We start from the raw sequence: 14063 nt of genomic DNA on the forward strand, positions 1-14063 counted from the left end.
CTCTCTCCCTCTGTTTAATATAAAAGAGTCACTGCTTTAAAATGCATCTCCTTGCTTACTTAGCAGGTAATGGAGCAGTACCTATGGCCATAAACTGGGTATCACAAAGTAGCCTACCCAGTGTTGGGAGTTGTACACTCATATTTATTTATTAATTGCTCTGCTTGCTTTACATTTATATCCCACACTTCCTCCAAGGAGCCCAGAGCAGTGTGCATGGTTATAGTTATCCTCACAACAACCCTGTGAGGTAGGTTTAGGTTAGACTGAGAGATACGTGACTGGCCCACAGTCACCCAGTGAGTTTCATGGCTGAATGGGGATTTGAACTCGGGTCTCCGTGGTCCTAATCCAACACTCTAACCACTACACTACACAGTCTCGGTATGAGCTAATATCTAGGGTGGTGTGAGTTAAAATCTAGGGTGGAGGAAGGGGAAGTGATCATGTTGGAGGTGTGCACATAGCCACAAACCACAATAATAGGCTGCGTAAAAGTGCTGGGGAGGAAGGTGCCATCAGAACCTAATAATCACCCCCCTATCCTCCTGCTTCGATTTCAGTTCACACACAATTTTAAAAAAGTCGGGAGTGTGCATGCACAGCTTCCAGAACTGGGTAGGAAGCTTCCCCTGCCCAGTTGATGATTGTGTGAACCAACCTAATTTGATTTTGCTTTAATATTGGATTTATTTATCTTTTTAAAAAATCCTCTACTCTAATATGTTTACCAGCCTGCATGAAAATAAGTTTATTTTCGGGCCAGTGTAAACAAAGATAATGGTCTGATATCATCCTGGAACCTGTTGTTCCAAAATAGAATAAAAGTTGGTCGTGTCTGTATGTACCTATTAATCTAATAAATGGTTTCTCTCTGATCCACATATTGTATGTCAGTTGTGGTGGGGATGATAGATCTCCTTTTTTATAAAACCAATCAGGCAGTGGTCTATCAGTAAGTGTTCTTTCAGTCTGTAGCATTTCCCTGCTATCTGAGCAAAGAGGCACCTTTTTAAAGTGATGATTCTCTTTATTGAGCAGGGGGAGAGCAACTGACCCTATCCAACCGCAGCACAGCATCCCTCCAGTGACTGTTGCTGGGGGTCTAACTTATGTTTCTTTTTTAGATTGTGAGCCCTTTGGGGACAGGGGGCCATTTTATTTATTTATTTATCGATCTATCTATTTATTTATTTATATCTGTGTAAACTACTTTGGAAACTTTCGTTGAAAAGCGGTATATAAATATTTGTAGTCGTCGTTGTAGTAGCATTTGGTATTTTAGCTGCTGCCAGAAGGTGAATGACAATTCCCAACACTGAGTTGTCTCTCTAGGGATGTCAAAAACAATCTGAGAAAATCCTCCCATGTTTCAGGAACCCTGAAATTCTTGTTTGGGTTTTAGTTTCTCTTTTCTTCCAAGTCAATAGGGGCAGTTTGAGCACAGAAACCTGGCAGTGTTTATCAGAAAGTGTCAGCTCTTAAGGAACTTTGAGGGCTTGTTCTCCAAAAGGCCTCTTGATACGTTTAGTGTTTAATCTGTGGGTTGAAACTACAAGGAAGCAAATTCAGTCTAGACATTAGGAAGAATTTGCTACCTGTAAGAGCTGTTGGGTGTTAGAACAGTTAGCGTCAGGATCTCCTTTGCTGGAAACCATCTGTCCAACAGTTTCAAATGGAGGTTGGACCGCCGTCTGCCAGGGATGTTGTAGGAGATCCCTTCACTGAGTTGCAGGTCGGACCAGAAGACTTCTAAAGTCCCCTTGTTGTATTCTGTCTAGTAATCTTTTATGGTTTTTTGGTTGTGAAGTTTGTCCCAGTGGGGATCCTGTAGAGAGAGAGAGAGAGAGAGAGAGAGAGAGAGTGTGTGTGTCTGTGTCTGTGTCTGTGTGTGTGTGTATAGTCAGATCAGAAAGGCGGGGGGGGGGATGGAGCAAATGGAGTTGTTTCTGATTAAACTATTCGTTAAATCTACACAAGATTTCTTTGTGTCTATGAGGGAGGTAAAGGTAAAGTGTGATGTCGAGTCGGCATCGACTCCTGGCGACCACAGAGCCCTGTGGTTGTCTTTGGAAGAATACAGTACAGTAGCTAAAAAAAAAAACCCCTTCCAACTCTAGACCTATGATTCTGTGATCTTGAGAGCTGGTACAGCGTAGAGTGAGCTGAAAATCAGGACTTCTGTGGTTTGCATCTCGGCTCTTCTGCAAGCTCACCAGGTAGCCTCAGGAACTTATTAGGTAGCCTCAGACAGGCCCCACCCGCTCTGCTTCAGCCCCTCCCACCACCTGCAATATGGGCGGTCAATACTTACTTTCCAGGTTTGTTGTAAGGATTACATCAGGACAATGATGTAATCATTGACAAACGATGTAATCAAGACAAACCATTCAAACAGCACAATACAAATGCTGAATATTGTTGGTATTCAGTATTACCTTGGGAAACAGTTCCTGTGTACTGCTGCTATTAATAGTTATATACTGCTTTTCAACAAAATTGCCCAAAGCGGTTTTAGGGATGTGCACGAAATTTGCACGAATCGATTAGAATTTGAATCGATTTCTTTTTTCTTTCTCAGAGTGGAGATTTGTTCAAATCTATTCAAATCTGCCCAAATTCGAATCAGTTTGAACAAATCTCCTATCTGTTCAATGGTTCCAAATGGAACAGCTTTCTAATTCTACTCAAATTCATATCGATTCATGCAAATTTCATGCACATCCCTAAGTGGTTTACATAGAAACATAAATAATTAATAAGATAGTTCCCTATCCCCAAAGGGCTCATGACCTAAAAGGAAACACAAGGTCGACATCAGCCATAGCCACTGGAGGGATGTTGGGCTTGGATAGGGCCAGTTGCTTTCCCCCTGCTAAATGTAAGGGAATTGCCATGTTAAAAGGTCCCTCCTTGCTCAATTAGCAGGGGTACAAGAAAACACATGTTTTCTGTGTGCGTAATACACAATAATACAGGAGAGCTGGTATTGTGGTAGCAAGCATGATTAGGTAAGCCAGGTCTACCTTGGTTTGCAGCTGGATTGGAGATTACATGGGATTGCTGGAAGAGATAGCCGTTGCTCAGTAGAAAAGCGTTTGCATGTTTCCATGCAGAAGGTCCCAGATTCATTCCCTGGCAGCATCTCCAGGTAGGGCTGGGAGAGACGCCTGCCTAAAACCCTGGAGAGCCGCTGCCAGTCAGTGTAGACAATGCTGAGCTAGATGGACCAAGGGTCAGACTCAGTATAATGCAGCTTTCTATGTCACTCGTGGAGGGGGAACCCTCCATAATATTGCAGGTTTCACTAATCATGGTGTTGTGCAAGCAACATGTATACTTCACAAGTATTTGTGTACATTTGGCAGATGAGAATGGACTCCTGGGTTTAAAAAATGGGATGTTCAAAGTACTCCTAACAGGACAGAAACTTCTTCGCAGCGAAGCTAAGAGAGCTGTCTTTAGCCAGTGATCTTTTTGATGCTTCCATGCAGGAAAACAGCAGGGGAACTTGAATATACTTTCAGAGTTGGCAGAGGGACGATGAGGCGAAGACCAACTTGGTTCAAGAATCTGCTACTCAGAAACAATGTGTGTGCATTTTTCGTTGGTTCTTTTATTATTATTATTATTATTTTAAAAGTTGGACATGTATGGCGCAGACCTTGTTGAAGTTGGAACCATTCCAAAGAAAATAGGCATACTTAAAAATACCCTTCTCCCCTCCGCTCTCCAATTTTGCATGGCTTCTTTCTTTCTTGCTTTTTTTTTTTAAAGCAGCTATTGTACAAGAGGAGATAATTCTTGTGCCAACAGCTCCATCCCAAACTGAAAACAGGAAGCAGCGCTCTGTGTGTGCCTGTCCCTGCTCTGCTGCCTTGGCCATGCTGCTTGCGCAATGAAAGCCCCACTGGAGATTTCGGCCCTCAAATTAGCTGGATGCTTGGAGTTTTATTCGCGATGTGGAAAGCTACCCGCCAGAGATGGCGTGTTTATGTTTTCTTCCATCTGCTTCTCTGTGTCACTGTGACTTTGCACCAACTAAGCCATAGTCCCTGGTCTCTGCTCCACAAAAGTCAAGAGGGCAGGAGCACCGGCTTAGGAAAAGGACCCCAAAGAAGTTAAATACACAAAGAGAAGCAAAGTGAAAGGCCAGCTTTTCACTCAATGCAGAGCCCCTGAAGATGCTGTTAAGTTCATGTAGGGGCAGTGTGCTAGGGGACAGATAGAAGTCATGTTCACCTATGCTCTCCAGATATCCCCATGTCTATCACAGGCACACAGGAAGTTGCCTTCTACTAAGTCAGAGCCTTGGTCCGCTTAACTCAGTATTGTCCGAACTGACTGGCAGCCCTGAGGAGGAAAGTTAAAAGAAAAAAGAATAGAAATTTTTTTTTAAAGCTCAACGAACCCCCAAACTGGGGGTATGTGTGTTTGGTCTGGGGTTGAGCTGAACTGGGGGTGGTTCGGATTCGAACTTGTTTGCACACCCCTACTTGAAACATTTCAGGACCCTCCTACACTGGAGTTGGAGGGCAAGCAAAACGTACCCTTCACTTCCATGGGTACCCCTCCACTTTCACACAAGCCACAGAGACAGAGTAGAGTCCTGTGGCACCGTAAAGGCTACTGCGTTCTGCACAGCACAAGCCTTTGTGGATTAGAGCTCGCCTGGGCAAATGGTGCCATTCCTTCACCCGTGCTAGAATCAAACTGGGTATCAAGTTAGAACAGACAGCACAAATGAAATGGGGTTTAAACTCTGACAGATTGGCTATAGCACATGCTCTTCTGGATTAGAGCTGTGTGGTGTAAGCTTTGGTGGCCTATCATGCATCCAGTTTATTGGTCTGTAATCTACAGAAAGCATCTCCAAGTTATAAGGCTGAGAGAGATTCCTGCCTGCAATCTTGGAGAAGCTGCTGCCAGCCTGGGTAGGCAATACTGAGCTAGACAGACCAATAGTCTGACTCAGCATACGGCAGCTTCCTATGTCACCTGCAAAGGACCCAAGTGCCTAAAAGGAGCTGAGCTTTCATCTGTCAGCTCATCTCTGGTAAAGCTTTCAAGATAAACTTAATGGGGGACCACTGGGACCTTCAGGAAAAACAGAACTGCTTTGTAACTCATACAGTCCAAGCTGAGCAGGGAAACGCCACTGGAAGATGAGTAGAAGAGGAAGTAGCTGCAGGAAAGCAGGCAAAATGATCGTGGGATTGGAAGCAACTTCCCTGCAGGGAAAGGCTAAAGCACAAAAGCCAGTGTGGCATAGTCGTTCAACAGGGATTTGAACTCTGGTCTCCCCCGGTCCTAGTCTAACACTCCCCGTTCAGCCATGAAACTCACTGGGTGACGCTGGGCCAGTCACTTCTCTCTCGGCCTAATCTACCTCACAGGGTTGTTGTGAGGAGAAGCATGGCCGTCTATACTGCTCTGGGCTCCTTGGAGGAAGAGTGGGATATAAAGACAGAGCAAGCACTGCACGGTCAGCCGTTCTCCGGGGCTTCAGAGAGGGGCGAGATCCTGCCAGGGATTGAACTTGGGGCCTTCTGCAGGCAGAGTCCTTCACTCGTCAGCTATGGCCCCCGCCCAGCCCAGCCCCCGTCCTTAAAAGGGCAGCCTGACATGTTTCATCATCGTGACCTGCCAGCATTACGAGCGTATCTTCCCTTAAAGAGCGAAATAAAAAAATACGGCGGCAAATACAGTCGTGAAAGCACTCTCCCCGCACCCCCCACCCCCCGTTTCTCACAGCCCACGAAGCCCCTGGAACACCTAATCTTTTCCTGGCTCCCGTAGTCAGTGTTGCTGGGCCGACCGTGCCAAGGAGGTTATGGAGGGAAGGGCGTGCCGATTCGGTGGAGCGGAGCTGGAACCGGAGCCCGGGCATGCTCGCCGGCTGCCGAGCTGTCCGGCGAGACGTTCCTTAATCAAGTGGAGAGTCTCCGTTTCTAATTCAGACATCTTTGTCTCTCTGCTCCGCTCCTCCCTTGGGCTTTTCAGCCTCCAAGCAGACAGATTTATTGGGGTCTTAAATGTAATCGGGAACAAATTAGCTGCCATTAAGGACGGCGTCCTGGCCCGACTGGAGCTATTTGAATGCGGCGTCCTCTTGGTACGAGTCGGAATTAACTGGTATTGTTGCAGATCTGCCTCCCCTTTCATCCCCAACATACAGTCCTATCCAACGCCCGTTACTTATATCAACAGCTTAGAGGGGGCAATCTCTTGGAGATGGCACAGGAGAGCACTGGTTGCATCAATGCTGGGTTTATTTCAATGCCTTCCAGGGCAAGTAGAATGTCTGGGCCCAGATGGGTGAGGATGTAAGAGAAGCCCCCCCAGGATGAAGAGGAGAGCTGGTCTTGTGGTGGAAGCATGAATTGCCCCCTTTGCTAAGCAGGGTCTACCGTGGTTGCATTTGAAAGGGAGACTACATGTGTGAACACTAAGAGATTACCCTTAGGGGATTGCAGAGGGTTCCAAGTTCCCTCCCTGGAAGCATCTCCAAGACAGGGCTGAGAGAGATTCCTGCCTGCAACCTTGGAGAAGCCGCTGCCAGTCTGGGTAGACAATCCTGAGCGAGATGGACCCATGGTCGGTACAAGGCAGTTTCATATGTTCCTACCAAAGAGCATTGCTACAAGTAAACCTGCCCAGCCATTTCCTCCTCCACCCCTGAAGATCCCCAAATAGATCCCCCAACTTCTCCAACCGCAAATGAGGCAACGGCATGTGGAGAACGTTTTGGTTCAGTGTCCGTATTTGGTGGAATGAAGCCGCAGCCGACTGGCCTCCAAAATGAAATGTCGTGACCAAGTTTGGAATTTCCCCCAGGTGGAACCCATGGCAAGTGAGGGGGTTGGAGGTGCATGTGTGTCAAATCCCACTTCTGCCACAGCATGGCTGGGTTTCTTTTCACAAGTTCTCATCCGCCAATGTCAGTTTCTTGCTTGCAAAACAAACAAACAAACAAACAATAATAACAGATTGCAGGACAATTTGCTTGCTTCAATGTGCTAGATTTCTTGCTAATGAAAACCAACCGTCCTCCTTGGAAGTTCAAACTATCTTTCACGGGTCTGTGAAAACAATCCTGGGACAGAAAATCCACTGGGCACCTACCCCTTCATGTCCCCCAAATATTTTATTTTTTTAAAGGACTAGCAGTACTTCCATTCTAATGCTCCAGAGGGAGGCAGTCTAATTTCCCCTGCCTAATTTCTTCCCCATGTCTCTTCCGACCACGCAGCACTACTATTAAGGCCTTGGACCTGTCCACTGTGGGGGCGGGTGGGGAAAAAGGGGACAAGTCATTAAGTAATTGAATTGTAATGATCTGATTTATTCTGGCTCTCGCAGTGTTATTTCACCTTGCAAATGAAGAAGGAAATGTAAACAAGATATTCTACTCTTTGGAAGAGACTCAAGATAGAGCAGCCACTGAGTTTTCTGTCAGTCACTGACAGCTCGACTTGTTAGGGGTCACCTCCCTCGTTAAAAAAAAAAAAATCCATTCTGGCCTCTCTGTTTCCTACGGGGTGTGTGTGTGTGTGTGTGTGTTGCTCATGATGGGGTATTACTGTTGTATTGCTTTAGAGCTTAGTTCGTGGAGGGAATCAGACAAGGGAAAGGATATAGGAATGTGGAGAAACTCCTGGATAAATTTTACTTGTTTTACAAAAGTTCATTTGGCATCCCTTGAAAACACTTAGACGTTTTGTTATGGGAGGAACCTTGAAATCCACATCAAGCTTAACTGTGTGTGAACTTGCAGTTACTATCAGTCGTGTTACGCAGAAGTCTCCTGAGAATTTTTCCTGGTCTCGTAGAATAGGAACATAGGAAGCTGCCATATACTGAGTCAGACCATTGGTCTATCTAGCTCAGTATTGTCTCCACAGACTGGCAGCGGCTTCTCCCAGGTTGCAGGCAGGAATCTCTCTCAGCCCAGTCTTGGAGCTGCTGACAGAGAGGGAATGTGGAACCTAGAAGCTCTTCCCAGAGCGGCTCCATCCCCTGAGAGGAATATCTTGCCGTGCTCACACTTCTAGTCTCCCATTCATTTGTAACCAGGGCAGACCCTGCTTAGCTAAGGGGACAAGTCATGCTTGCTGCCACAAGACCAGCTCTCCTCTCCTAGTGCCTGGGGCCTCATACATGGGGAATCATATAGTCATCCATCAGACTCAAACCAAGCAAACCCTTTGCTTAGCACAGGGGACAATTTGTGCTCACTACTGCAAGATCAGCTCTCCTCCATGCAGACTGTGCTTATCATCAACTGCCCAGAGATGTGAGCTTTAGGTGATATATAGATATACTAAATAAATACATTTTGCTCAACTGCACAAATATCGTTGCTTTAGTAGAACCTCCTCTTTAGTCCTTATTAGAAGCATGCACTTTTTTGCATCCTGGACACTAAAATCCAGGCATGGCATCCTGGAAGTGGCAGACAGGAGGTGAAGAAACGGGTCTGGGGCCCGATCCGGGGAGGAACTTATCCGGCTCGAGCTCAACTGCCATCTTTCCGTGCTGTTGTCCAGAGGCTCATAGTAGTATCATTTGGGCTGACGTCCTGCACATGGGAGGAAACCTGCTGCTGCAGATTGTTCCTGTGGAGATTAGCTCTGCGTCCCTCTGACTTCTGATCCTTCTGGATCAGCTTAGTGTCTCATTGACGGCACGAAGGATGTTTTGCTCATTTGCAGGGGACCCCTTCTTCCCTTTGCTTCTGCCCATGCCATGTGCACTGTGTGGGTAAACAGAGGCCTCCTCTGGTCCCTGGAGCTGCTAGTCTGGCAGCTTTTGCTCTTGCTAAACTTGGTGTTTCGCAAGTGTCATTGAAAACAAAACAGAGGACAACACCGAGGGCCCAGAGTCTTTCTTTTGTTGGCAGGAGGCCACAGAAACTGGTCGGACGCTGCCAGCAGTTAATTTGCTTTGTTGTGGTTTTTTTTAAATTCTCGCGCAGAGATTTTGTTTGTTTTTGTTTAGTTAGTAAATTTAGGGTATGTATATGGATTGTTCTTGGTCTCTCTGGAACTTCGTATCTGTTCTTTTTGAGAATCTGAATAAACATACTGATTTGTCTAATAATAGTTGATGTGAAGGGAGAAACCACTGGGTACGAACGATCCTGTACATTCTTGAGCAACAAAACATAGACATCTTCTCCTTTAGCATGCAGGGTTAGTAGGAGTGTCAGCTTGGCAGGCAGGTGGTCTGAGGTTCAATCTCTGGCATCTCCAGCTGAAGGATCTGTTGAGCGGTGTGTAGGAGAAACTTTGAAGTCCTCACACAGCAGAGTATGCTCTGGTGGTATAGATGCTTAGCCAAAGAGATTATCTGGAGACAGTAGGTTGAGTTCAAAAAAACAGAGATTTATTAAGAAAATAAACATCACATACTGAGAGAGCCATTGAACAACATATTCAAGCAAGCACTAGGCTTCAACAACAGCTGAACAGTTCTAACTGACTCTAAGTGACCAAGAGAGACCTATTAACATCTCATCATGCCTCTAGTGGCCAGAAGAGGTTACTGCAGTGCTAAGAACAATACTTTAGAATTCTCACTTCTAACAGAATTCCAGGCTGTAAGGCTGAAGGAGACCTTTGCCAAGAGCCTGGAAGGTCATAGATATATAGGAAGTTTCCTTATACTAAGTCAGACCATTGGTCCATCTAGCTCAGTATTGTCTGTGCTTACTGGCTGAGGCTCTCCAAGGTTTTGGGCAGGAATCTTTCCTAGACCTACCTGGAGATGTCACTTGTCCTTAAAAAAAAAAATATATATATATATATATATATATATATATATATATATATATATATATATATATATACATGCATCGCTCGCCCTTTGTAAACTTGCAGATGTTTCACCTTGTAAGGAACCGGTGTTTGCTTAAGATTTTACTTTTCCAAAGTGTTGGTGCCCATTGTTGGGGCTTTGGGGTTTCTCTTAGCTGAGCTGCATAAAGCTAAAGATGGCTTGTTGAGTTGTTCGAACATCACCACCAAGCACACCATGGCTTGTGAGTAGCCAGCAAAGCAGGTCCAGAAAGCCATGGTTTGAAGCTCACTTGAAACCCACAACTTTGGACAAACTATGGTTTGGCATTTCATCTGAACCAGCAAGCGTTGGTTTGGGATATTGCTTTGGAGACCACAGTTGGAGATCATGGAGTCCAAACCATGGTTAGCACTAACCATGGTTTGGTGTTACTTCTGAACCAATCCATAATCTCTCAAAGGCATTGAAAGGGAGTAAGATAAGTTAACTTAACTCTTAACTACTTGCAAATCTCTTTATTTCGGTCGGCGACCAGCATGAGATTAAAACAAAGGTTTTAACTACTTAACTACTGCTGCCCAACTGTGGACCTTGTAAGAAGCAGAGAGCATGTCTAACAATCAGCTGTGAGTGCGAATGTACTTGGAATTGCTTCTGAAATTTGCACTTCCAGAATGGACTCGGAGATATGTGTTAGCAATTAACCATCTCTCTCTGTGCCCTCTGCCAATCCAGTCGTTGACAAAAGGGAGGGAGGTTATGAAAACCAGCCTTGGTAGGAACAGAGAACATTTTATACTACATGAGTAAATCTATGCAAATGTTTCTGATTTCCATAATTTATCCTTGGGTCAAGAGCTTGGGCTTTCTGAGGTCATCATTCCCATTTGTTCATGAGTTCAGAGCGTGCATCGCCATTGTGTTTTCTTATTGCACAGTGGTGCTCACTTCGAGGCTGATATCTGTTTTTCTGCCTCCATTCAGATGAACCAAGCCGGTGCTACTTCCACGACGGTGATGGTGTGTGTGAAGAGTTTGAGCAAATGACCAGCATAATCGACTGTGGGGTCTACACCCCCAAAGGCTTCCTGGACCAATGGGCTTCCAACGTGTCTGTCTCGCATCATGACGAGCGATGCCCAGGATTGGTGGTGATAGGCCAGCCAGCAGCAAATCAGGTAAGGAACGCGGAAGGCCCTTGAGTGTATGGAAGAGTGAAGCCACATGCCTCTTGGGGGGGTCTGGCCTTGTTCTTGTCTTCTGCAGGAGGGGCAGAGAGCTCATGCTTGGCATCCAGAGGTCCCCAATTAAATCTCTGCCCTTTCCTTGTAAAATCTCAGGTGGCAATCCTGGAAAATACTTTTGCCCGAAACAATGGAAAGCTGTTGACAGTCCTAAGCTAGGTAGACCATTGATCTGACTCAGTCCAAGCAGGTTCCTTGTCTAGTCATTGATTATGTTTATATCCTGCGTTTCTGCCATCATGGACCACAAAATGGCCAGCGTGGTGTGAGAGCCAGTGTGGTGTAGTGGTTAGAGCGCTGGACTAGGACCGGGGAGACCCGAGTTCAAATCCCCATTCAGCCATGAGACTTGCTGGGTGGCTCTGGGCCAGTCACTTCTCTCTCCGCCTAACCTACTTCACATGGTTGTTGTGAAAGAAACTCAAGTATGTAGTACACCACTCTGGGCTCATTGGAGGAAGAGTGGGATATAAATGTACTTTTAATAATAAAACAATAAGTTTAATAATATTAAATAACTAATCATCATCATCATCATCATCATCATCATCAACATCTGCAGGAAGGCCGCAGTTTGACACCCCTGGGCTAGCCTGAACCCGCTTCCTTGTGATTTCAACCCACTGGTTCTAGCCAGTGGGTTAAAAATGGCCTCAAAAATGGCCATGGCCACCGCCACCAGGGAAAGGGCCGGAATGGCTTGGAAATGGGCCAAAACGGCCCTTGCAGGGCCTGGGGGAGGCTGACAGGGGGAGAGGGAGACTAAAGAGACCCCCCCGTGGCTTCACCAGTGCCCCCCAAGGCCGCCAGACCCACCACAGTGAGTCAATTTTTTAAAAAGAACCCCCAAACTGGCTCGAATTTGGGCAGGGTGGGTTTGGGTTTGGTGCCAGAAAACCAAACATGCCCGGTTCAGTTAGAGACTGGTTTGGACTTCAACCGAACCGGGTAAAGCACTTCTGTGCACACTCCTACCCTCTTCCACCTTCTTTAGGCCTGTGCAAAGCCTCGGCTGAAGCTGAATACTTTGCAAAGTCCCCCCTGGAACCATGTGGAGGTGTCTGTTCCCACCATGCAGTGCTGTGCTTTGCACGGGGGGGGGGCTCTTTTAAGGTAACAGGAACCCCCTTGAGCCCCTGCATGCACGGAAGGCATGCACAGGGTGCTGGGAAGTGTAGACCTTCCTAGCACTTCCCCACATTGCTCTTACGAGAGGGCTCCATCCTTCTTAAAGGGCTCTCCAGGCACTGAGAAAAGCACAGTACTGTGGAGAGTCAGCGCCATGGGAAATGGCTTCCGCACTGAACGTTCTGTGCCAGAGAGGCCCCCTCTTGAAGAACAGTGAAGATCACTGCACTAAGGAATCAACTTCATGGGACACGGTGGGGCTTCCTTCTAACTTGGCAAAGAGGCACCTTTTAAGGTGGCGATTCTCTTGATTTAGCAGGGGGAGAGTAACTGGCCCTCTCTGCCCCCAGCACAGCATCTCTCCAGTGACTGTTGCTGGTGTCTATCTTGTATTTCTTTTAGATTGTGAGCCCCTTGGGGACAGGGAGCCATCTTATTCATTTATTATTTCTCTGTGTAAACTGCCCTGAGCCATTTTTGGAAGGGTGGTGTAGAAATTGAATTAATAACAACAGCAACAACAACAACAACACAAAGATCTACAAATTGAAATTGAAGGGCTGTGGCAGAAAAAGACCAAAATCATCCCAGTGGTCATTGGCACCCTGGGTGCAGTTCCAAAAGACCTTGAAGAGCACCTCAACACTAGAGGGGCCACCGAAATCCCCACCAGCCTATTACAAAAAGCAGCTTTACTGGGAACAGCCTATATTCTGCGACGATATCTATAACCATTGACAATAAAATTCAGCCATCCCAGGTCCTTGGGAAGGACTCGATGACTGGATAAAACAAACCAGTCAATAACACCTGTCGGACTGTGTAAACAAGCAATAATAATAAGTGGTAGTAGTAGTAGTAACCATGCAGGGGATTGCACTGTGAGCTGCTTGGGATTCCAGCCTCTGCTTCCTTTCCTCCCCTGCGAATGGGAATAAAAGGGCCAAGCAAAGATAAAGAGATCATGGCATACTGAAAATGTCACATAAATGGGGAGGAGGCGGGCTGTAACAACACTAGTAAATTCAGCTTGCGTCCTGCAAGCAGCGATACGTTTTCTTGGCTGCTACTGGAACTCCCCCCCACCCCTGCTCCCCTGTTTTCCCCGTATCCTCCTGACTCAAGTGAGTGCCGGCCTCGTGGAACTCCCCGGAGCCAATATTCCGTCCTGTGTGTGTGTCTTGGCCTCTCTGGCGCTTGAGGCATTGGCTCTAAAAAGACCAGTTATGAGGTACTAAACTCATAAACTCTTATGAGGTAAACTGCTAGGAGCTTTCAGCTGTCTAGCTAATGAGAAAGAGCCCGGCCCGGTTTTGGGCTGTGCTCGGAGTCCATCGAGACCACGGCCCTGCCCCCCGAAAGAGCTCCCCGCACCCTGGGCCAAGGCAGGCCCCTCTCTCTGGAAGGAGCCCTTTCCCACTGCTGAGTGCTCCATGCCCGCTTGGACGTGGGGTAGAGTGTGTCATACCGTCCCCCTTAATTGGGGCAGCCCCTCTCTTCTGGCCCCTCTCCCTGGAAATTTGCTGGCCTCTTTTCTGACCTCTTTTTGGCTTTGAGGGATGCCTTGTTAAAATGCTGTTAGTGTGAATTCTCTACAGCTGCCGTTTTCCTTTTGTTTGATTGAACCCTTCATATACCGCCTTAGAACTGTGAGGATTTTCAAGATGGGTTTGTAGAACGAGAGATGAACACAAAACGGTCTCAAAATCATGACGTCATAAATCAATGGCAGTGCGGAGAAAGGTGCGCGGGGGATGTAAACAGAGTAAGCGGATAAAAGGCAGGCATTTATGATTGCTTTAATGTGCCCCTTCTGCAAGGAGCTCAGGGTAACAAAGGTCATTCTTTCTTTCTGTTTTATGCTTGATGCCTCCCGGTGAGGTTGGTTAG

The 14063-nt window shown here is 46.5% G+C and overlaps 1 protein-coding gene across 1 annotated transcript in view; it reads left to right on the forward strand.

Annotated features, from left to right (window-relative positions):
* Positions 1-14063, forward strand: part of PAPPA (pappalysin 1) — a 195709-nt gene that overhangs the window by 106460 nt on the left and 75186 nt on the right. The window contains exon 10 of the mRNA XM_053281794.1: positions 10786-10979. Coding sequence (XP_053137769.1) covers positions 10786-10979 — 194 coding nt within the window. The remainder of the gene's footprint in view (positions 1-10785; positions 10980-14063) is intronic.

Source organism: Hemicordylus capensis, chromosome 17, assembly GCF_027244095.1.
Source record: "Hemicordylus capensis ecotype Gifberg chromosome 17, rHemCap1.1.pri, whole genome shotgun sequence".
Classification (NCBI taxonomy): domain Eukaryota; kingdom Metazoa; phylum Chordata; class Lepidosauria; order Squamata; family Cordylidae; genus Hemicordylus; species Hemicordylus capensis.